Here is a 24,622-nt window from a genome sequence, read left to right as displayed (position 1 = left end):
AGGAATTTAAACTTCCTGTTTTCCCCTTCCAGCCGTCTTATAGAAATGTGTTTTTCCACCAGGCTGCATTAGTATTCCTTCCTTCTTAAAATAAAATTATCTGCAATTGAGTGTTGTGTAAAATTGGTGGTAAATAATCCTCCACATGCTGCAGTATTTTAAGACTGACACTTTCTTTTAGGACTCTTAATTTCAGAACAAATTGGTCTTGTGGAGCTTAATCTTTAGTGAGGAGCATAAATTGTGGAGTTGATGCTCCTCACGTCCAAGTTTCACCTGTCTCATTGCACACTCACTCCACAGCACCTTGTCATTAAAACATGAGAAATGACCTCTCAGGCTGAATCCAAATGCGAAACTCCAGATAGGGCTCTTGTTGGATAAGGATTATGCCAGTAATTCTGCTTGTAGGAAAGAAAATGCCTGCCGCATTACTCATGACTCATAACTGAATAGAGGTAATCTATATAGTATCATCGCTTTCACCTTTTATACCTGCAAACGCAGTGTGCTTTGAATATAAATGAATTCCTCTTTAACTACATTGTGCATACTTTAACTATTAATTTACTGTTTATGAGAAGTAACTTGTAGAAGCCTCTCTGGTGTAGTTGATTTTGTCTGTGATGGGATCATACAAAGTCGAAAAATAAATGTCAAAACTTTGGCTCTCCTAGTTTCAACCCTTTTCTTGTTAAAATGTGCAAATAGCTATTGTTTTCCAGGGAAAATGTTTAGCTTCAAGACAGCAGAAAAAGCTTCAACATTAAACTTCAGTATAATCTTTTTTTTTTTTTTTCAACCCATTGTTTGTATGCTGCTTTGCTTAGGTGAGGACTTCTACTTACAAATGTTGACCTTTTCCTGACATTTATCTTTGTGACTCCATTGATTATAATAGAGGATCCCAACGGCTCGCACTCTAATTTATTTTTTTTTCCTTGACCCCCTGAAAATGGAGTCGCGTGGGTGGCTATAGAATATGATAATTCAGCACCATACAGATGATGCTCTCATTATTCTCTCCACAACACCATCATCCGGAGTTTCCTTATTAATCAAAGCACTGCCCCACACGAACTGCATCTGTCATGCTGGGATGGTGCCGGCCCCGCACCATCTATTGAGGGGATACCTCCCCCAGTCTTCATTTTTTTTTTCTCCGCAGAGAGGACAATTACACAATGACATGGCCCTGCTTAGTAATGCATCATTGCCCAAGAAGTATTTGCCTCTCTCAAGTTCACCACCTCACATTAAACATTAGCTCACACTAGAATCCACACAGATGGTGTGATATTCAGCTCTGCTGTTCACTTATGCTGAATTCACACTGAAATATGGGCCTTCTCAGACCTGTTTTTGTTAGCTGCTTGTGTTGCTGTGGTTTCATTTGGTGAAAAGTCAAAAAGAAGTTTGTTTATAAATGTTGTAAAAACATTGGTTTCTGTTATCAGATTCTACGTTTGACCTTTATTATTTGTTTGGGTTGCTGTTTTGTTTCAAGCCAATGGGTGGTGGGTTTGTAATGGTCCAAACATTGAAATTTATAAAGTTCCAAATCAGGCATGACTAGCCGATTAATGCTTTACCAGCTCACAGACGGAGAGTGACAAAAGGGGGCTGTGGCCTATTCAAAGGCCACAGTGCATCCCCTCCTGCATGCCAGGCATTCCAGAGTGGGAAAGGTTGAGGCTGCTCTCAGCAACAAGCCCCCTTTTTTCACACAAGGACCACCTTAAGAATACACGGACAAAGATCAAGCCCCACTGTCTGATGCACACAGATGTCTGCACATCTTTTGTAGGGTTCCACCATCACCCTCAACGCCCCTCAACTAATATTAGGCTGCTGTTACGCTGAGTACATGTTCATTTTGATTTTAAATAGAGACATAAAAACCGCTTGGCTGCATAGACACTAATAGTTCTTTGGAAACACTACAAGGACTTCGACTAGATTTTTCTGCAGCTTAGTGATGCATTTTTTATGACTGTCTGGTTGTAGTTTTTATTTCCTTTAAGTGAGGAATTGCTTATAATAATGCCCTTTTCATTAGAGAGTATGAAAGATTGTTTGACTTCGCAGTTTACACTAGCCTCTCTTTTTGACCCTGTTAAGATGGCCTCATTAAAAACACCTTCATTCAGTCATTAACATAAACACAATGTGCAATTTGGAGTTGTGCCGCAGTAGCCAACACAGCCAGAGTTAATTCATTTTATTCATCGCTACCTATCTTGTGGAGTATAGTGAAAGAGCTACTGAATAACCCTTATAGACGGCAATTTAATCTCATCCAGTTGTGACACCGTGTTCACCAACACTTAACATTGATGCAGCTGTGATTATAAAATAAAGCTGCAGTCTTGAGGTTGAGATTTTTAATGAGCATAATAAGCCCTGTGGAGCCATCTGCAGAGTGAAGTGCTTTACTGGCCAAAAACAATCAGGCATTATCTGCCAGACTCGAATGCAAATACCGGCTTGTCTGTGTTTCCGTGCAAATGCACCAGATGTGGGTCTATTCACACGGTGGCCTGCCAGATTTTACGGGGATACTATTTTCTATCTTCTGACCTGCTGACTGGGATGTTGGCAGGATTGAAGGCAGCGCTCCAATGCAGCATAGTGGGTGCATTAATGCAGCGATGGAAGTTTTCACTACGACTCTTATGTGTTGGTAAAAATAGATTGAAGTAGTAGATGATTTGTCAGTCGAAAAGCTGGAACATGAAGGACAAACGCTGGTTTAAATCTGAAATTACAGCCTTGCTTAAAGCAGCAGGAACATCGCATATTGAAATGTTTTTTTTTGCTTTTGTTGCACCTGTGGTGACAGTTGGCTCATGTGACCAAGATGAAAGAAGTAATAACACGCTCATGGAGATTTATTATGCGCATCATTCCTGTTTGGTTCCGAACCTGATGTTGGTGAACGTCACTGAGTTATAAAAAATAAACACCTTCTGGTTCAGCATATTTTTTTCGGGCTGGACAGTAAACTCTTAACAGCTTCTACTGTTGAGCTTTATCGATCCATTTTAAACTCGATAGTCCTTGAACTTCTCCACTTGAGCAAAGGACCTGTTACTCAGTCACCTCAGGACCCCTGTGCTCATTCTGGGTTCTGCTGGAGCACATTCACAAGGACACATTGGCTCCAGAGATGCATGACCAAGATTAGTTGGTTTATACAGAGCAGTGATGAGATTTTCAGCTCAATGAGCAGGCAACTGTCCCCAGCTGGAAATGGTGTCCATTGAAAATGAACAGTTAGGGGTGCAATTGAAGTGTTCTGTTCAAATGCATTGTCTCGCATAAAAAAATAATGATCATTATTAAAATGTCTTGTGGAACGCGCTCCTTGGGAGAGGCTGGAGAATTGTGAAACTGAATTCCTCAGGGAAAAAACACCGATATTTTGTCCATAAATAAGGCTGAAACGGTCTGACTGACCCAACTTTTCTTTTCAAAGTAGAAAGACGCGATAAAATCCGATGACTTGCGGGTGTGGCGCTTGTTTTTGACTGGAATGAAAATGCAGCTCTCCACCGGATTTGATTCGCTCCGGTCCGGAGAGAATGTGGTGCTCACCGTGTTGAACGCGGGACTGCACCATTTCTCGCGTCGTCTCCACCGGGGACTCTGTAATCGGATCCCGTTTGGAGGAGCCGTCGTGCCGCACGTGAAGAGGAAGAGTCACTGCTGTGACGCGCTCCCACTCCTCCCACTCTCCGCTGAGTGTCACCCTCAGCCTCCCCACCCGGATCACTCCCCGGTCGGCGGCGAACCAGCCTCCAGCATCAGCGAATCGTCCGTCATCTTCCGCCCTGCTGCCGGATTTCCACCCACCCCGCTCCTTTCAATGCTGCTCGGATCTACTAAGCGCATGGAAGCCGGGTGACTTGGTCGAGCATGGTCACATCGGCGGCGGACCTTCCCTCCACACGCTTCCATCGCCTCCTTACGTCCTCAGATTTGGATTAACAGCTCGCTTCTAGAGAAGGAGGGAACACACCGGATTACAAGGATGGGGTTCTACGGCACTTTAAAGATGATTTTCTATAAAGTGAGTAGGCTTTTCCGCTCGTGATCTCGCATGCGCCCCTCGCAGCAGAGTGTGCGGCCACTGCGGAGGATGAGCCGCGGCAGCTGAACCTCCAGAGACCCCGCTTTAATTGTCCAGCCCCCTTCTCTTCATAAAACTGCTGTAGCATCAATGCACGCAATCTTACTCGATAATGACGTTATACTGATCACAGAGGTTTGCTGTTTATTTAGTTTTTCAAATCTTGAATACCTGCTCATTTTGGCTCACGCTGCCTTCACCTATGCACCAGTTTCGGCTGTAGCTTTCGCGTGAATCACCGGGTCTATGCTGCAACTATGCTGCTGTTGAAGGTTGAGAAAGTTTCTGCTGGATTTGCCTGCGTACTTGCCATGCAGCAGTGGTTATCAAGCGCCGAGTGACACACATGCTTAAGATGCATGTGGTGAGGCTACTGTTGCCCATTGGACTCGCCCAGACCTCATTGTGCAAGTTGCCCTCCAGCTCCGACCACAGATAATGGGTCACTGTGTCAGACTTTGTGAGGTAGAATGTCCTCAAGGATGTTGGGTGTGTTGTGCTGTTTGGCAGCCAGAAAGACATCACTGCTTTGGAATGAAACCGTTGATTACATGGACCGTGTAATGTAAACAAATATGTCGACTGTGCACTAGGAAATCTCAGTCCTTTGGGATTCATGAGCAGCTTTGCATTCGGTGATGAAGCCCTGACTCTTTAGCCTCCCTGGCTGATTCTAAAGCCTCGCGTTTTTATTTCTAACCTTTGCTGAGTGAGCTGAATTGATTATCCACGCCGTACCTTTTCCAAATATCCTACTTTTCTTTCAGCTGAAATGTTGGTATGATAAATATTCTGTGCTGGACATCAGGACAACGCCGGAAATGCCACTCGAAAAATGAAGGAGGATTTGTCAAGCAACTAATGCTGCAGGATGTGTCTTGAGTGGAGATGAATCAACACATTATGCAAGAGTGATTGCTGTCTTTAAAATATCATTAAGTCTCTGCATCCATCTGCCATGCTTTTGCCAGACAGTCGGAGGGAGGGAGGGAGGGAGGGAGGCATGCAAGATGAGTGAGGTCTGATTAGAAATGATTTACAAACACTGGGCTCTCTGGTTAGCTCGTGCTGAACCACAAAAAGGTGGTAACATGCCGATTTCACACTTGTGTGGTTTGCGATTGCCCTACACACACACACACACACACACACACACACACACGCACACAATCAGTGAAACTGCACTTCCTCTTTTCTCTCTCTCCGTCTCGCTCTGCTTTTGAAACAAACAAGCACAAACACACCCAGCTTTTCCATGGCCACTCAACTGTCTCTTCAGTGTGATCACTGCTTCAACAGCAGATGGATTTGAGAGTTGCATTGAAGGCTTTATTTATTTTAAATGGTATACTGTAACTACACAATGTTTCCCTTATTAAATTGTACTACAATTGCTTGGACTTTAGAGTGTCATGTGAGTATAGTAAATATGAGCCTGTTCATTATCATATCTGACGCATGTGTATTGTTCTGCAGCTCCAAAATCTTAACTAGAGAACTAGCTGAGCTTTAACCTGTGTTATTGTTATCCTAAATATTTGGCTATTTCTTCCTATTTTTTTATTTTATTTTATTTTTTGCGATCATGCTCTTACAATGCTCTATAAGGCAGTAGCGCCTCTTCAGGGCATCACGAGTGGTTTGTCAGATCAAAGTCGTGTCTGGAGAGAACCTGGACGTTTAGCGTGCCAGTCATGTACACAGGCTTCGACCGACTCTTGCTTGGATTGGTCACTCTTGCATTAACACAAACAGATTCATATTGATGAAAACCTGTGGCCCCTCAGAAAAGTGCTCTGTGAAATTTGTACAAAGCACTGTAAAGTTTAGAACCTGCGCAGTTTGACATCTGTAAAACGGCAAAGATTGGATCTAGTTGCTATTACAGACTCTTTCTAAAGGGCATGTTTTATTATCTCGGGACTATTTTTTTAATATCATTCCCTTAACACCATCTTGACTCCGGTGAGCCATTGTTGCCGTGACTGTCTTCTGACCTTTCGATCAATAGTTTGTGCCGTGGCACCTCAAATGTTTTTACATATAATGAAAGTTCACGGTGGGCGGAAACAGAATTCTACTTCATGTAAAAGTCCCCTGTTGCATGTTCCTCCGATATGCCACTCTGTAACTAATTCTTGACCTCTTGTCTGAGGTGTATCTATCTGCGATAAAAAAGATGTCTGAAAGCTAAATTGTGTTGTGCTGAAAAGTACTTGTTGCAAATGTTTGTTGACCATCGCCTTGTATCTTATTAACGTCTTATGGAAATGTTTAAAAAGGTGATGCTCGATGAGAGTAGAGGCGATTGTACATGCAGATTTCTTTCCAAAAAATGTGATGGAATGTTTTTAATTTTTGTGTGTTAGCTGCTGTAGACCTCTCAATCCTGTCATCTTGTTTTGAGTGAGTCGTATTGAGTATCGTGAGGTAAAAAAGTAACATTTTCATGTATTATTAAAACACATTTCTGTGTAGTGACGCAGCAGTTATACCCTGAGTCTCGGACAGATGACCTGACTACTCACTTTGTATGAGCGAGATATTTACGTCTCGAAGCAGATGATTTTGATGCCTTGCCTCCCATATTTTCAATCCATTTGTAGTGTCTCTTATCCGGCATGACTTTGAAGATTTAACAAAACATCTGTATGAGTCCTCATCACAGTAATCAACTTAAATAGATTAATTTTGCTTGATAATTGTGGGCATCATTTTGCTACACCATTTGATGAAATAAAAAACAAGGTCTGTAGAAGAAAAAGTGAAAAAACAAGTTCACAAGTTCCTCTCTTAGCTCATGATGACAGCCTCAGCATGCACCCAAATGTACCCCCTGGGCTGGAATCACAGGCAGCGCAAACACAGCTTAACTCTCAAAATTATAGTGATAAACAAAAAACACCCATCCTCGAGCAGAGACATATAATCATGCAACTGGTCCTCCAGACTGTATGGAGTCAAATATGAGCCCTTTACTGAGCTGAATTCTATCAAATATACTCTCAGGGTATTGTTTGATGAAACAAGAAAACGGGTTTAATCTAGTTTGTGTTTCGGTCAGTCATTGTTGAGGAGTGCTGCTCTAAGGTATTTTGAACAAAGACTCTCTCTGGTGTCGTTGTAGAAAAACAGGGAAAGTCTATTTACTCTGCTGATATCTGCTTTTTCATGGTTCATGCACACCCAGTTATGATTATTTTTACCTCGATATAGTCTGGACATGCAAGGCTGACTTGAAGCACATTTAAATAATCAGTGTACAAGGTCACATGGCATATTTGAATCTGGAAAGTGCGCTGCAGTTTCTTCACGTTGCGTGTTGTTTCAAGATGACGCTGATGGCTTGCATGTGTGTTGTGAAGCCTTCCCAGACTGGTGTGGTCGTGCTCCAGATTAGAAAGTGTTTAGGCAGTTACACATGGTCTTTGTTTACACACTTTCAAAGATGGAAACTCCCATCAGATACTGTGGGGTTCTGACATTACAACCGATGATGTTAACCTTAAATGAATTGCGTTTATTCACATCAGATTCTAAAATGTATTAAATCCTTTTTTTTCAGTTGTTAAACTAAGAATTATTGCTAATCGCTTGGCACCACAATGGCCTCTTTGCTCGCTTGATTAGCATTTGCATAAAATTGAATATTCAATTTGAATGTGATGCAAGATTTGAGTGCCTCTATTTTAATCCTCTTTGCTCCAGACCCAATTCAAGCAAAGTCTGCTGAGTGAAATGCACTTTCTGCATTGTGGCTACTTACAATAGTACAATGGTGGCAGCAGAATTACGGTTTCAAATATAATATATTAATACCTCTGGGAGAAGGTGCTTTATGAACGTCTGTTAGGTTGCAATGTTGTTTGTCCAACACTGGTCTTGTGATGTTTTTTTTTAGTAATTATAATGTCACAGTAATCTGTTAGATGTTGCTTCTTCTAAAATGAATCTGTGTTTGGTGGCTGTCCTTGCATTGTTTGCGACCTCCATCACATTGACTGCCATGTCTATTTCTTAAATGCTTTAAAATGTTGTTTTGACACAAACATTCCATCCAGTTTCTCTTGTTTATTTTTCTATTGGGGTGCTTGGGTCGAGGGGCTGGTTACTGAGTCACCAATTTACCTTGCTTGGAGGAAACCCTCAGGGAAGCAAGCTCGGGGAGATTGTTCAGATACGCCCCACATAGAGGATGCATGCTCACCCCAAGATTTGCCTCAAGCTGGGATCGAAGCTTCAACCTTCTTGCAGTGAGGCTGCAGCTGCCACCTCTAACACAATGTGCTGCTCCACATCAGCTTGCTGCTTTTGCACACAGCCACTTGTGTTTTATTCTTGTGCTGTGGAAACTATGTATGTGCATTTGATATTAAAATGTTTCATTTATTTTTCCAGATGAAGAGGAAGTTTGATCATGGCCCTGAAGTCCGATCCTTCCCTTCAGGCAAGAAACCATGCAAAGACACGGAATATTCCAGGTAAATAAACCCAGCAACCAGCTTCAACAACACGCTGCTCTTGTGCATCATGCTGAATATGAAATGTTCATGTGTTCCCTTAAAAGCTTCACAAATTGAGCGCAAGGAGAAAAAACGTTTGCCTAAAAAGATGCTAATTTTGCATCAAACAGAATGGTGATTCACTTTGCTCGGGATCTCCTGCAGTCCCAGATGTTTCTCTCAGCCTGAATATTTAATGAACATGTTCACATGTTGCCACATTGAAATTCAGACTGAACACAGATGCTTGACTGAAACTGTTGCCATGTAACTGACCCTGTTGCTGCATCGTCTCCTATTAAATATGAATCCATAATGAAACGGCCCCAGAGGTTCCCACTCTACGGCAAATGAGGTGGAATCTTCTCCTTGTTAAAGGGGGTTGGTTATGTGGTGGATTCTGCTGGTCTGTACATTACAAGCCGCATGTTTGCACATGCTCCTTTTGTGTTCACATCAACGCCTTGGTCCTCAACAGCATGTATGACAGCTGTGCAAACAGGGATTTACCAAGCTCCATCACCCGTTTTTCATTGTTGGAAAAGAACTTTATCAATGTACAATTTGTACAGATTAAAATCAGACTGATAGCAATTCATGATGTATTGTCCGTATGTTTATTGTTTCCCATTGGCAATTAGACAAGCATTTTTTGTGATATCTGTATTTATGCTGACCTTTTTTCCTCTCGATTGCAGCCCAACGGGAATCGTTCCATGTCCTGCCACACCCACCACATTTGGCCATATTAGAAATGCGAACGGTCAGGGGCAACAGAGGCGGCGCATCACCTCCATCCAGCCACCCACGGGTCTCCAAGAGTGGCTCCGAACATTTCAGGTAGGCTCGCAGAAGGTTGTTTTATTTACACCGTTTTCCAGCATTCTCCAACAACAACTCGCCGCCCTTGGGCAAAATCTCATCAGAAAGCAGATGTTGTTCCCAATCAATGTTCACTTAGTCTCTGAGATAATTGCCGCCTTGTTGTTCTGGCCCTCTACATTACCATAATCAGTGGAGCATGGAATTGAAATTAGCTCTACCTGTGCTCACTATGAAAGGATATGCACAGTATTTGGTATCTCTTAAGCATATGTTGACCATTTGCCTGCAGAGAGCAGTTTCCCCTTATAATTCTTGTTTATCTTCACCTCAATCATCGCCCTTAATAGCCTCGGAGCTTTGTGGTGCTTCCTGTACTTAAGAAAAAAAGAATTCATCTTGAATTTTATGGTTTGGCTTCTTCTCAGTTGACCATCCATTATTCATTTAACTGAGTTGAGTCTTTAGTCAGTGGCTCTGTTAACATGCAGCAGTGTTAAAAAAGAGAGAGCAGGGCTGTTTTTAGATTATTATTTTGTGTGCTGGGCCCACACCATTTATTCAGACCAGAGCTCTCACATTCATAGAGAAAAATCAGCACAAACCCAGTACAGGATTGAGCCGTAACTCCAGCTTCTGTGTTTTCATGTCATGTGGAAGAAGACATTACAACGTTGCATAACAGACATATGAAAAGCACAAACAGCAGACGGTTCTGACTGTGATGCTTGTGGAGGTGGATCTTTGTTTACTGCTCATCCAGTGCAAGTTCATTATTACCTTGTAAATTCAAAGTTTCTCTGGTAGCGTAAAATAATTGAGAGAAGAACAGTTGTGTTCTGTATTCTCATGAATAGAAGTATGGTTATTTAATCTTGTACTTCCATATGCTTTAAACCACGCCCTTATTTAAAAAAATGCAACAATAAAACATGACAAATGAAAGCCACTATTATATAAATAAACTCATGAGTTTCAAATGTTTTTTTTTTCCCCCACTCAAACTGATATTTGTCAAGGCCTGAAGTCATTTTTTTGAACTCTTGACATCTTATTACATAAGTGAGTCCTCAGGTCTTGTCTGCTCTCTAATCTGGCGGGTCAAACTACACACACCAAAAATTCTGTACATTCCCAGTCCAGTCATAGCCTGTAGCTTGTGAAGTAGTCTACAAAAGTATTCACTAACATATGAGACAAATATTGCTGCTCTAATCATTAGTTTGAAAGTTGCAAGCTCTGAAATAATGTCTTAACCATGAGTCCGCCGTGCACAGGTTGAGGAATAAGCCAACTTGATTGTCGTGTTGTAAATGGAGTAGAAATGAAAAATAAAATTTATTAATATAAGTATTGCTCTGAAACTTTATATTTGAATTTTATTTGCTCAAAATGTGGTGTGTAAGGTGTGGCCTTGGGGCAAATTCCTGCTGCTGTTCCAGTCACTTATGAGGTGTTAAAGACTGCTAGTGGTGTGTTTGTCAAACAAAGAGGTTGCGAAAGCCTCAGGTGAAGTTGGTGGCTCAGGTAATCCTGGGTAAACATACTAATGATGGATCTAAATGTGTTAGTGGGTGCTTGAATTTACCAAGCTCCTGAAAGATTCATCTGAAACATTGCTTATGGCATCCAAAAGTCTGACAAAAAATAGGAATCATGCCAACAATTTATCACGTATACTGCTGTTTAAAATGTACATTGGGTATTCTGTGGAGTATTGGATTAGAATCAGGTCAAGTCTCGACTTTGGCTGATGTTGTCTTGGCTCAAGAAGTAGATATTGTTTTCTTCGTTTCCGAAAACTGCCGGTGCTTGATCTATTTAATCATGAATGGTTTAAAAAATAAAAACGCTGAGATATTCCAAAAAAGTTCTGCCATTTTTGTTTGATTTGAACTTGGGCCCAAAATAGTTTTCAAAGATTACAGGAGTGAAGGTCATTGAGGTCCTGTGATAAATGGATTGCTTGGGTTACGATGCCATTCAACTGATGCACCATAGAAATTCAGATTTGCTGAATGGCACTTTTTATTCACCAACCTGGAGTTTGGCGAGCAGTGTGTGGAAATAGAGGTCGAATGGTAGTGTACTTCCATGCTATAGACTCGATGTCTTCTGCGTTGCAGAGCTGGACAGGCCCAGAAAAGCTGCTGGCGCTGGATGAGTTGATTGACAGCTGCGAGCCCACACAAGTGAAGCATATGATGCAGGTGATCGAGCCGCAGTTTCAGCGCGACTTTATCTCACTGCTACCCAAAGAGGTGAGTCTCTGTCAAATTATTTTTATCTTCTTCCTCATGTTTATTGAGATTTTCTGATGCTGACTTGTGGGTGGGAGCTGTCGGACGTCAGTTAAAATCACAGCTAATGAGCCCTCTGATCGTAGAGCGGCCAGTCTTTGTAGCGTGGAACAGATCAAATTTTCTCAAAGGCCGGCAGGTGATTGGGCAGAAGGGGTGAGGCAACGTGTTGCAAGACTGTGCGGTGCACGCACCACTTGATCCAAACATGAGTTGGCATCATGTTTGTGTTTTTTGAGTCCCTTCAGGCTTTTTCTTTCATTCTCTTTCACTTTGAAGGTTTTTCTTCTCGCTGGCTCCCACCGATAATCCCGCTTCTGCTCCTCACAGAGCAGCCATTGAGTGGCCATCACTCAGCAACAATAACTGTAACATCGCTGTAACTGCTTCAGATCAGGCTGAAATTGATACTATTGACAGACCACTGTCAGTAGACCTCAGCTGTCAATCTATTTTGGTGATCTGAACTGTCTGGTGGACACAGTGGATGTAGCTTGTGGAGTGAAAACATTTAAAGTGCTTCTGCCCTGTTTTCACTCCACGAATGATCATCAAATACATTAGGTCTGTAAATACTTTGTTCGCTACACGACTGAGGAAGTATATGTCCTTGCTTTTTGCTCCTTGTTTTTTTTAACCTTGTCTTCTGGGCCCACACAGCAGCCCGTCAACATTCTCCTCGCGTCTTTGCCCTCAGACTAATAAGATACACGTCCTGCGCATTGCGACCTCAATTGTTTTGTCTTTCACCTACACACTGACAAATCTTCGCAACATCATCCTCTCCTGTCCCAGCACTCATCCTTAATGATAAATAAGCCTTTATTTTGTGACTAATTTTGCCAACTCATGAGCAGATCCTTAGGGAAATAAAGCTTGTAGCTCAGACTACAATATGCCAGCCAGGGGGCGACATGACTGCTAGAAATCAATATTAATTATTCCCAGAAATCTTGCTCATGTAACTGTAATTGAGTCAAAGAGAAAGGTGTATAATTTGGGTAAGATGTTGAACGGAAACATGAAAACATTAAGCTCAGTCATGAGTTGGAAAACTTCCCTTCACATGGTGCAGCGCCACGAAGACAGTAAGAAGAGTTTTTTAGGAATACAGTTGGATTACCCGATAATCTTGTCACCTTTCTCCTTTTAGTAATTTTAAAATCCAAATCTTTGTGTATAAAACCTGTAGTTTATACTCATAACTCATCGCCCTTCAACAGTGGATCATTTTGATTAAGCCCCTGATCCACTTCCATTTTTGTGTGCTTTATCACTGCGGTGTTTGGAATAACTGTTGACAAACCACAAACTATACTGTTTACTTTGTGCTGTTCTCTGGGCTCCAGATTAATGCTCATTATGCCAGGTTTTGTGTCTGTATTTGCCAGCTTTGTGTAAATAATCTGCTGTGCAGGATTACTGGCTTTGGGGGAACTCCTGCATTAATTTCTCCTTTGAGTTGTCAGTCAGTTGAGAAGAATCACTGTTGTACAGTGCTTTAGCTGCCTCTTTTGTTTGTTTTCTGTTTTTGTGGTCTAGTAATTTTCAAAGGAGGTAGTCATTTCAAATGATAGGCTCTGCCTGTGCCCTGCGTTTACAGCCTGAGCAAGTCTCACCCTTGTCTGTCAACAGCTGGCTTTGTATGTGCTGTCGTTCCTGGAACCGAAAGACCTCCTCCAAGCTGCCCAGACGTGTCGATACTGGCGGATCCTCGCTGAAGACAACTTGCTGTGGAGGGAGAAATGCAGGGAAGAAGGTGGGTGTTTGTGACAAGACGGACGCTGAACACGCAGCTGCTGCTGTCGGTGATGTGTGAGGAGTCGCTCTGGTACCTGCGTTGAAAATAAAGTTGATGAGTCAGAGCCCGTTGGTCCACTCAGCTTCTTTCTCTCACGTCACAGGCATCGATGAGCCGCTGCCTCTCAAGAAGAGGAAAATTGTCAAGCCCGGCTTCACTCACAGCCCTTGGAAGAGTGCCTACATCAGGCAGCACCGGATAGACACTAACTGGAGGAGAGGAGATCTCAAATCACCTAAGGTAGCCTTCTCATCCTTCTGCATCATGTGACGCCCTTCGGTCAAGTTCAGCTGTACTTGTGTTATCTCATAAAGTGGACTGGTTTCGGGTCGTTTTCAGCACACTTGTTCATGTCATTGAAGCAGTGCTACAGCACAGTCCCTGAGCCAGCAATTATTTGACCCTGCACAGAGATTACACACACAGCAATTCTTAAAAATACCGGTAGACCCGCTGCATGTGGTGATGAATGGGCCGTCTGGTCTTGAAAAATAGTAATCTTCTCTTTAGTTGTGGTTTGTCATAAATCTAACCCTCCGTTTCTCCCTCTGTGCTTTATATTTCCTCTCAACACAAAAGGTGCTGAAAGGTCACGACGACCATGTGATCACTTGTCTCCAGTTTTGTGGCAACCGTATCGTGAGCGGCTCAGATGACAACACGTTGAAAGTCTGGTCTGCTATAACGGGAAAGGTGAGCGCCAAATACTCTGCGTTTTCATCCGCAGTCGCTGGACTAGGTTGATGTCGTTCAAAGAAGTTACGTTAAAATACCATAGTTCCCATCTTTGTGCTACAACTGGGAGGAAAAATTAAAAGTCTCCGGCAAATGACTTGCCTATTCTTAGCTTCAGAGACACTGATGAAAAAGAAATAATAAACATTTTGAGCTCAATAGCTGTCTTCATAATGCTGCCGCTGATGTGCACTGATGACAGACGTTCTTGGCTCCAGACTAATCACTGTAATCTATCATTTAATAAGCGTCCCGGCATTATGTTTGTGAGGTGTAAGCTGAGTGCTGGGGATTTGGTGCACTAGTTGATAGTAACAGAAGGAAGTAGGTGTGAAATTGGACATTTTTTCATGCGTTTGCATCATCAAAGCAATTCAAAATGGGTCAAACAAAATCCACCCAGCAAACATTTTCCATGGTTCGGACTTCCAAGTGGGCAACTCTTTAATTTGTGAAAATATATATATATCCAGAAAACCCTGACAGCATCTGCTGGAGTGCAACATCTGCCTGGCATCCCGTGTCGGGTTCGTTTCTGTTCTGCTCAAGACAAAATACCAAGATAATGGCTCATCTCGGAGTCTCATTCTGCTTTGGAGTGTTATTCCGGCTTGTTACACAGCTTGTGTTCACCGGCAGTGTTGGTATTCATAACTCAATCTGCTGCTACACAACTGAACTGGCACTGCAGCCACTCTGGGTGTAGGGATGGGAAGCTTCTTGTGCAGCCTCATAAGTTATGTCCTGCTGTTGGTCTTTTCTTTGCCGTGCTGCTTTTCATCAGAGAATGCCATAGCTGGCTCCATGAATCAACCCTGTTTTTTCCCTAATTCCCAACACAAAGGAACAAAAAAAATTTCTGCGAATCCTTCGGTGGAAAGAGGCACAGACCGTGGTGGGTCTTGTCTTCAGGCTTCACAAACCTGCCTTTTATCGCTGCGATGACTCAAAATGAGACAGCCGGTGACCTTGAGCCCCGAGATGTGATCATAAACATTTCACTGAACATATAGTGCCAAGGTCATCTGATTACCTCCTCGGCCCAGCGACTGATATCAGGACGACAGGATGTTGAGCTGCTGCAGCGGCTCCTTGTTTGTGAGAAACATAATGTGAAGGATGAGTCACAGTTCCCTGTCGCCTTCAAGTGCCTCTGTGAGAGCATCCTTATGTGATCACATGCACACACTAAGACAAAGAGTTGGGTAAACGGTTTACACAATCCAAATCTGCCTTCAATTGTATTGCCTACATTTGTCTTTTACGTAAAACCGATTCTGGGTTTCTGTCCTTTTTAGCTCTTCAAATTCCCTCTCTGGAGGAAGGGACCATCTTTTGTGGAGCCTTGTTAATGCTTGAAGGTTTCCCCTCACACTAAATTCAAAACACTGCCTCTATTGCGTTTCTTTGAAGAGTGTTTGACTATATAAATGACCTCACCTCCACCATTTGCACTGTACAAGGCCAGCGTTTTAAGCTCTTAACAAATATTAATTAGAATTGGAGCAGAAAGGGCATCAAGATAATTGTGACAGTGATTTTGGTTAACTTTTAGCAAGAGAAAACAAGTTGACCTTGCCTCGAGTTATTTTTTTAACACCACACTCATCCTTTTTTTTCCCCCTTCTGACATGTTTTCCTGTGGTTTCTGGTGTGTTTTAGACTGCTTTACTCTGCTGTACAGTTTGGAACTTGATAGAATTCTAGTTATTTCTGCGATGGTGTCTCTTCTATTCTGTGAGTGTGTTTAACAGTACTTGGACGTGTCCAGAGAATTAGCCTCAACCTCTTCATGCACCCGACTGTGTCTCACTGATCAGCTAATGACATTTGATGGCGGTGAAAAAGCTTGGTGTGGAGCTGATATTTGGGCTCTGAAAGACTCGCTTTCTGTTCTGGTGAGCTCCAGACCCCCTGTCTGTGTGAGCCCTCCAACTTGACTGATGTCAGTCATCAAGCCAGGCGCACAGATCAACCACACGCAATTCATTTCTTCAAAGGAGGGGTTATGAGGGGGGCGGCTCGCTGTCTCAGAAGTCGAGCTTGTCCTTGGTGAAGCCTGTCAGCAGCAGGCCACACACTCAGAAAGGTGACAGACATCTGAAGGGCCGTGAGCACATTTAGAGGCAAATACCTGTGACCTCTTTTTTGACTTTCGCTGAGGGGATTGACTCAAACTACCCAGCAGATAAACAAGTTACATGCTGTACTAAAGGTGCAGCAGAGACAAAATTGTAACTCTCTATAACAGCTATTTAATTTGTACTCTCAACTGTCTGGGTCAGTTTGAGTCAATAAACCTGGTTTCACAGGACGCTGAACCACGTTGCTTCATGACATAAATAAGAAAAACACGTTTTCTTTCTGAATTTGGGGTTCAAGCTTTGAAATCCACTGAACCTTTGTCTAGCCTTATGTCCCCTCTGTACTGCTGCAACATGAATGACAGAGTAAATTGCTCCTGAACTTCACAATTTGAGCTTCACCCATTCACTGTAAATGGCTTGTTTTTAAGGAAAAAAAAGATCAATCATGAGCTGTCACTTTCAAAGCCACAAAACAGCAGAAAACATGCTTTTTTGTGACTCCTTCACACTCAAACCACAGAGCACTGTCCAATCAAAGGAGAGTCATGCATTAAAATTTCCAAGAGTACTTTGAAAGCACTGCTGTATAGGGGAGGAGCTGCGGTGAAAATGCCCTTCTGTGGGTTCATTAAAAGAATCTTCATCCTCTGCCATTGTCTGAAGCTGCTGTACTTTGTGTTTGTTTTGCTGGCTGATAAAAAACAACTAAGCCTCTCATTTAAGATTTTCACTCTTCCCACGCAGCGCTGGAGTGGGCTTTAATCACACGCTGCCGCTCTTCTTCTTAAAAGCTAATTCATGGAGCTGCAGCCTCTGAGAAAAGCCATCCTTGAGTGAGATGAGGAGAAATGGCAGTAGTTATACTCCTATTGATTATATGAGTAGAAGTAGGGTGCTAAATAATAATACTGACCTATCAGCTGAAGGAGTGAAGACTGGCAGCTGAGGTGAACCCTCATCCTTCAGCTTGCTCTTTTCCAGCCTTCTGCACATGCAGCTGGCTCACGCTTCTCTCTCCGACTGAAGTTGCATGCAGTTTGGCTCATGATAGTAATGCTCCAACAATGGACATGCTAATGTGATTGATCTGATGGTATTCCACGGCTACTGTAGTCAATAGTTAATCTTGCCTCCCTAATGAGGATGAATGGCTGCGTCGCCTTATTGAAATCTGTTGTCGTCCCGTCCGCCAAGTCTGGGACAGGCCTTCTATTCTGGCAGATAAGTAAAAGCAATTACAAGAGCTCTGACTTTGTCCCAGTGCAGCAGCAGCAGCAGCCGATATGAAAAAAAACGGAGCTTTTACCATTAAAGGTTAAACATTTCATTTCATTTCACTCCCCCTGGAGGCAGGAGGTCATTCCGGGGTAGGAGACAAATCCCAAATGTGATTCTACATGCAAGTTCTTTCACTGTTTTTTTTTAAAGAAACGTCAGGGAAAGCTTCTCACTCTCCTGTTAACTCTGCAGTGTCTGCGGACGTTAGTGGGCCACACGGGCGGCGTGTGGTCGTCCCAGATGCGGGACAACATCATCATCAGCGGCTCCACGGATCGCACGCTCAAGGTCTGGAACGCAGAGACGGGAGAATGTATCCACACCCTCTATGGACATACCTCAACAGTGCGCTGCATGCACCTACATGAGAAAAGGTATGGAGCTCAGCGTATGGGAAACTTGAGTTCTGTCTGTCAACATTTAATGAAGTCGCTTGCCACATATGAGTTATTGGACCATTGGTGGCTGTTTTGCTTTCTCTTGTTCCGCCTCCTCTGCAGTCAAAAGAACATCACAGTTGTGTTTGTAGACCACAGATCCTCAGGGCAACAAACGCGAGGTGTGATTAGTATTAAATGGACCCTGTGAGCCAATTTTGAGTGAATCGCTGCTCACTCATTCACTCCTGTGTCACACTTCCAAGGCTGGAAGTGCCTTTCCTCCCTCAGGCCCTGCCGAGCTTTTCTATAGAATTTCATTACTCACTCAGTGGAAACACTGTAGGCAGCAGACAGACAGTAAATAACACGAGATGATTTCCGTCTCTGGAGCGCTGTGGGGCGGTTCTTGTGAGGGGGGAAAGGGAAGCGTCGGAGCAGGGATATATTGGTCCAAACTCGTGGCAGACACATGCAGGCAGTGATTGACTTGAAGTGGTGGCCTGTTTAAAAATTTAAGTGGAAATTAAAGAAGGGAAGAATGTTCTCTTCAAGTGATTTGTTTTGTCTCGCTCTCCAATTGAGACGCAGCTTCAGGCCAAGTCGGCCTTTGTGCTGTCAGGTTTGAACACGACTGTCTGTGTTTGCGGCGCGTTGTTAAGACAGCAGGAGATGATGTTGATCCTTGCCTCATTACGCTGACAGCAGGGAAGGCTGTCGTCTTACATCATGCCTTCCTCTTGACTGGACGATTTCTCTGCCCCTCCCAAACTTACACTCACACAAATCTGAATTCAACAGGGTGGTCAGCGGCTCTCGCGATGCCACGCTGCGAGTTTGGGACATCGAGACTGGTCAGTGTTTACACGTCCTCATGGGCCACGTGGCGGCGGTGCGCTGCGTCCAGTACGATGGCCGACGGGTGGTCAGCGGTGCCTATGACTTCATGGTCAAAGTATGGGACCCGGAAACGGAGACCTGCCTCCACACACTGCAGGGCCACACCAACAGAGTCTACTCTTTACAGGTAAGTCATTATTGACCAAAGGCAAAAATTTTATATGGGATTTATCTCCACAAATTGTCCATGAATTTTTTTCAATGTTCCCCGCCTGCACCCCAAAGCACAATGTTGTGTTATAAGATTTGATAATCTCTTCCTCCCCGCTTGATCGGCCTCATTCTCAAAGTCAAGTTGGAGACATTGTGACACCCCACGTGTGATCTGAGGATTTTGCAGCCTGTGCGTCCTCTAAGATGTCCTCTCGCCTTCGCGGTGTGACAGCGCATCACGGCGTCACACTCGCAGCGGCAGATTGGTTTGTGTCGCGCTGCAGCGTCAGGATTTTAAAGCAATCTGCTGCCGGACAAACGCTTTTCCAAATCAATGAAATCCATTTATTTCAATGAGTTTAATCTCAAGTTTGTTAATAGAGCTGAGGTTCGCTGTCTGCAAGCGGGTCGATGGTTCGACTGGCTTCACACTCATTTTGCAGACTTCAGAGTGAAACATGGGCCGCTGGCCTGATCTTGTCTTCCAGTTTGACGGGATCCATGTCGTGAGCGGCTCACTGGACACTTCGATACGAGTTTGGGATGTGGAGACGGGCAACTGCATCCACACCCTGACGGGGCATCAGTCCCTCACCAGTGGAATGGAGCTGAAAGATAACATCCTGGTCTCGGGCAACGCAGACTCCACTGTCAAGATCTGGGACATCAAGACCGGCCAGTGTCTGCAGACATTGCAAGGTGAGCCCTCTCCTGTAGCCATGCTCTGGATGAGAAATTCCAGGTTCTTTCCCACTGTCTCACGCTGGGTTTTGACCAATTAGGATGCGATGGCCTACTTAAGAAAGAAAATGCCAATGCTCCACTTCTCATTTTAATTCCCTTTAATTTTTAACCAAAATACAGATCAGCGCAGGAGGTCAGGGGAAGACATTAAACCGCTTCAATAAAACAAAGAGACGATTTAAAACTCAACGACCGGTTTATCCACGAGTGCAGAGCCTCCGCGCCGGGGTTGGTCGACTGGACTTCCAGTTGCGCTTCCCTTTGTCTGTTAAAGTAGTCGCTCCATTAGCGGCGCGCAGGAAGTCCCGCCCCGCCACAGCTTCATTAGCCCAGCCGTGGCCCCAACAGTGGCACAATAGGAGCCCCGGTGTGAGACAAAGCCAGGGGAGGATCTCTGTCTGATGGGCAGACCAGGGAGGCAGGGGTCTTTGTAGGTCACATAATCAGGTCAGCTGATGCTATTCATTAGTTTGTTGTGATGAGACAATGGCGCAACAGCTGATGTGGTGGTCAAATGAGCAGCACTCAGCTTTGTTGTGATAATGGTGGTTGAAAGGCCGAGTAATCTTGAGGGTTGTTTTGTGTTCCATCACTTCCACTGAGGTTTCATTGTTGCCTCCCGTCTCATGCCATCCTTCCCTCACCCGTGTCCACGCCAGGCGCTGTTGTGTCGGTACATAGACAGAAATATCTCACACACACTTCACTTCCAACAAGATTCTCATGGTGGAGCAGCCCTTCACTTGCTGAGCCCAGTGCTGCCGGAGCCCGCTTTTTGTGGTCCTTGTCGACAGGAGAACCCGACTGAACGACCCTATTGTCCTTCTTTTGCTATCAAAATCTGTGTATCTCAGTCCAGGAACATCCATGATGCGTTAGCTACAGCATGACAGCACGGGCGGCCATTAAACCCTCCTTGACTCTACTGTATTGACAGTGAACCGTGTGTAAGTGTGACATCACTGTGCGACTGCTCGGACAGATTTTCTCAGCTGGATCTTCTCTCTTTCACGATATGCACATTTGTAGACTTAAATGTTTCATCGTAAAAAATGGCTGTGAAAGGTTGATTTAAAGTAATAATATTGCAATAATCACAATGATCATGAAGCTGAGGAAAACATCTGTATTTGTTTATTGCTGTACTTCACCTGTCAAAGTTAGACTTAAAATAGGAATCAGTGAGGATTAATAAAGTTTGCTAAAACTGCCCAATAATTGAGCAATTACCAGTGTAACAAATACAAGTTGAAATAATGAAGTGCCACTCAATAGATTCTATTCTAATGTTAATAATTATGTCTAATGTTACCTCCAACATACGGCGTTAGCGTGAGCATTTAGCCTGAGAACTCGGGAGCATGAAAGTGACTGTGTGGTGGATTCATATTCACTAGGGCTGCGCCGATCGAACGATCGGCCGATTAATCTGCACCAATATGCCATTTATCATGTCATGGTTGCTCAATCAAATGGCAAATCTAATCTGTTTTTTTTTTTTTTAATAAGAATCCCCTGATATGTATTTCTTATGTGTGGATTTACATTGTATGAATTTTGCGTGTGAATTAGTGGAGGGAAAAAAGGAAAAAAAAAATCGGTATCTGCCTGTTGGACGCACCCTGAATACGGGCGGGTCACTTGGCAATGATTGACAGGTCTATTTTGTTATTGTTGTCTATTGTGAAACTTTAGCGACCGCTTTATCGTACCGACGAGACAGTTGCTGTGAAGTTTACTTGCACATCTCGTGCATGGCAGCTGAAGTCGCCATGACAGTTCGCATCATTGTGCGGCTGTGCTCAGTGAGAGGTGTGTTCACTGCTGTCTAAGGTCTGATAAACACTGAAGTCTTTTTGTGCTGTCGATGTTGCTGTCATCTCAGCGCTTCTGGAATACGGTTACTTTAATTCAGGCAAATTCCCAATAAAGCTGAGCCATGCAACTTTCTTCAAACTAGTGCGTGTACAGGTCTCCTTCAGAGGACGCTCAGAGATGTTCCTCAAAGGCAGCAGGCGAAAACTGAATTAGTGTTCTGAACCTGTGTGTTTGTGTGTGTGTGTCCAGGTCCACACAAGCACCAGAGCGCCGTCACGTGCCTGCAGTTCAATAAGAACTTTGTCATCACAAGCTCGGACGATGGGACAGTGAAACTATGGGACCTGAAGACGGGCGAGTTTATCCGCAACCTGGTGACTCTGGAGAGCGGCGGCAGCGGCGGCGTGGTGTGGCGCATCCGGGCCTCCAACACCAAGCTGGTGTGTGCCGTGGGCAGCCGCAACGGCACGGAGGAAACCAAGCTCCTGGTGCTGGACTTCGACGTGGACCTGAAGTGAGTGGGCTGCGGAGGGTCTGTGTGACGCCGGAGAAAAGCAAAACGGAGGAGGATCCTTCCCCCGCACTCACTAGTCCACCTCCACTTTCGAGCTGTCGGCTGCTCCCTCCTCCATCACCATCCTTGTCCAGCGTTGGGTAAATGTTACTGGCGACCTCCTCGGCTCCCGGCCGACCTCCCGGTCCGAGCCGACGGCAGGGGGGCGGCGCGGCGTCTCGATTGCCTGCGAAACCGAAGATGAAGGTTGGACCGACGACTGAAGGCTCTCCGTGCGAGGGCACTTTTGTACAGAGACTTGCCAGACAGATGTTGAGATGTACAGAGATATATTATTTTTGAATACCCTCCAGGCCCCCGCCCTTCTCATCAGTGCGCCCACAGATACACTCACCAGGCCGGCAGAGGTGGCGCTCAGCGGGGGACGTTCAGAGCTGCTCTAGGTGAAGGAGAGGAACCCGGTTTTCCTCTCTCTTCTCCACTTGATTTGAGGTTTGCTTTGGTTACAGTGCCGCATGTGGTCACAGCTGTGAAGCTCTTTGTTTTGAAACGTTCTTTTTCCTGACGTTGCCGACGGCAACAGATCCCAGTATTAAGCCCCGCACCGTTTGCTGCCATCACAGGTTTCTTTTCCTCCGTTTGGTTCCCTCGAACATCAGGCTGTCCGTTTCGTGCTCCGGTGGGTGGCGACACCACCGAGGGGAGGGAGTGTGGTGTCTTTGCTTGAGGAGCTGTCAGGTCTCGCCCTCCGTCAGTGCCCCTCCTCTCCCAGGCCAAACTGTATTTATGCTGCTAGCTGAAGGGCGCCAAGACTTGCTGCGACGTTTTAGTCCCAGGCAGAAATTCCAAATTTCAACTGTTTGGAGGAGAAACAAAAGATTTACACCCAGCTTTTCTTTTCTTTTTTTTTTTTTTTTTGCCACTAAAACTTGAGCCAATCGTGCCTCTACGAGGCTGAGAGGAGGGAGCGTGTCCAACAGATAGTGACGCCTGCAGAAAGAGTACAAGGGGATGTAGACTGTGAGAGTGTGCGCGCGCGTGTGTGAGAGTGTGTGTAATGGGCGACATGTAAACACATTCCTGGGGACAAAGCTTTCTCAGCCTGTTCTTTGGGTCATTGTACAAACGCGGTGTGGCAACAACAACACAAGGGTTGTATGAATATGAACATGTGAATGAGAGTTCAGTGTTTCTGTGTGTGTGAGTGTGAGATTGTCCTTCACTCTGAAGTGTCTGAAGCAACAGAGGAGACCATCACAAGCATCTACTGTGTTCCAGCCTCCACCGGAGGGTCAATATCGACAAGAAGTCGCCAAAAAAAAGGAAAAAAAAAAAGTCTCAATCTCCAAAAAGTCACAACTCAAGCTGAACTGTGAAAGTGCTATAACACTGTATATTAAAAAAAAGACAACAATCTTGTTTATCTCCTTCTCCTCTCGTTGTGTTCGCCCTCTGGTTAATTTATAATCTGGTTTGAGAAATCAGATTTGTTGCAAGTGTTTATTTCACTTCATGTAAAACCGCCCGAGATTAAAAAAAAAATACAAAAACGCACAGAAAAAACTGTTTGATTCACTTAGAATTTTATTTTCTTATAACTTAAGTGCAATAAAATGTGGGTTTTTCTTTTTTCATTTCAAGCATATCAGTCGTCTGTTTTGTTACCTGTGTGAAGGTCTCTGTTCAATAAAGCAAATTATTTGGTTAATGATGTCGACCGGAGCGTAATTTACGTTTTTTTTTCTTTTTTTTCTTTGACTGTCTGGGTTGACGCTTCAGAAGGAGCTGTCTGTTTTTCAGACTTAAATGACACTTGAAAGTCTTCGACTGCGGCTCGCTGTCGCACCAGTAGAGGAGACATGTCACACTAACTGAAATGTGTAAGTGTCAGGACCAGTTTGTGCCTCCTCCTTGACCCCGCTTTTCATTGGGACCTGGAGCTTTTCATATCTGTAACCAGTGTACTGAGACCGACGTTCTCCCCAGGTTGCCTCATTATCAGCAACCTGCTGCCATGTTTAAACTGCTATGAGAAGCTACTGTAGATGGTGGGAGCTGCAGTATAAGGTCGGCCACACAAGGCAGTTTTCGTCCCAATTTGGCTCCTTCCTGACCAAAGATGGTAAACGGCCGGATCTTCATCTTAACCCTTATCTTAATTCTCATGTCTCAGGTGTGTTGGGAGTAAATTCCTACCAACAATCTGGGCCAAAAACGGTCAGGGCCAACCAGCGTAAGGTCGTAATCATAGGAGCCGATGATGCATTCAGACAAACTTCCCACTTGTCTTGGCACCTGCTCCAAATTCATCACCCCAAAACCGCCCTAATGCCGAGGAGCAGTGGTTCTACTTCAAGTCTCTCCTGGTCGACAATGCTCCTTGCATTCTGCTGCTCTGTCCAGCCATTTTTCCTCCAGAGAATTTAAAGTTTGCAGTGACGTACGTATTTTAAATCCCT

General features: G+C 44.2%; 1 protein-coding gene across 2 annotated transcripts in view; it reads left to right on the top strand.

Annotated features, from left to right (window-relative positions):
* The window catches only part of fbxw7 (F-box and WD repeat domain containing 7), a 57,065-nt gene extending 32,867 nt beyond the window's left edge, over nucleotides 1–24,198 (top strand). The window contains exons 1-11 of one of the 2 annotated variants that reach the window (XM_053855943.1): nucleotides 3,745–4,072; nucleotides 8,531–8,613; nucleotides 9,333–9,474; nucleotides 11,583–11,717; nucleotides 13,392–13,515; nucleotides 13,661–13,797; nucleotides 14,137–14,250; nucleotides 17,850–18,031; nucleotides 18,836–19,061; nucleotides 19,576–19,786; nucleotides 21,899–24,198. In XM_053855943.1, the coding sequence (XP_053711918.1) occupies nucleotides 4,034–4,072; nucleotides 8,531–8,613; nucleotides 9,333–9,474; nucleotides 11,583–11,717; nucleotides 13,392–13,515; nucleotides 13,661–13,797; nucleotides 14,137–14,250; nucleotides 17,850–18,031; nucleotides 18,836–19,061; nucleotides 19,576–19,786; nucleotides 21,899–22,167 (1,662 nt within the window). In that variant the 5' untranslated portion in view covers nucleotides 3,745–4,033 and the 3' untranslated portion in view covers nucleotides 22,168–24,198. Of the gene's footprint in view, nucleotides 1–3,744; nucleotides 4,073–8,530; nucleotides 8,614–9,332; nucleotides 9,475–11,582; nucleotides 11,718–13,391; nucleotides 13,516–13,660; nucleotides 13,798–14,136; nucleotides 14,251–17,849; nucleotides 18,032–18,835; nucleotides 19,062–19,575; nucleotides 19,787–21,898 lie in introns of those variants that run through there. The other variant, XM_053855942.1, reaches the window with a different exon arrangement.
* Nucleotides 24,199–24,622: the final 424 nt, after the last annotated feature.

The sequence above is a fragment of the Synchiropus splendidus genome, chromosome 2 (assembly GCF_027744825.2).
Source record: "Synchiropus splendidus isolate RoL2022-P1 chromosome 2, RoL_Sspl_1.0, whole genome shotgun sequence".
Taxonomy (NCBI): Eukaryota; Metazoa; Chordata; class Actinopteri; order Syngnathiformes; family Callionymidae; genus Synchiropus; species Synchiropus splendidus.
Note: the sequence above shows the minus strand (reverse complement) of the source record. Positions and strands in the feature narration are given on the sequence as shown.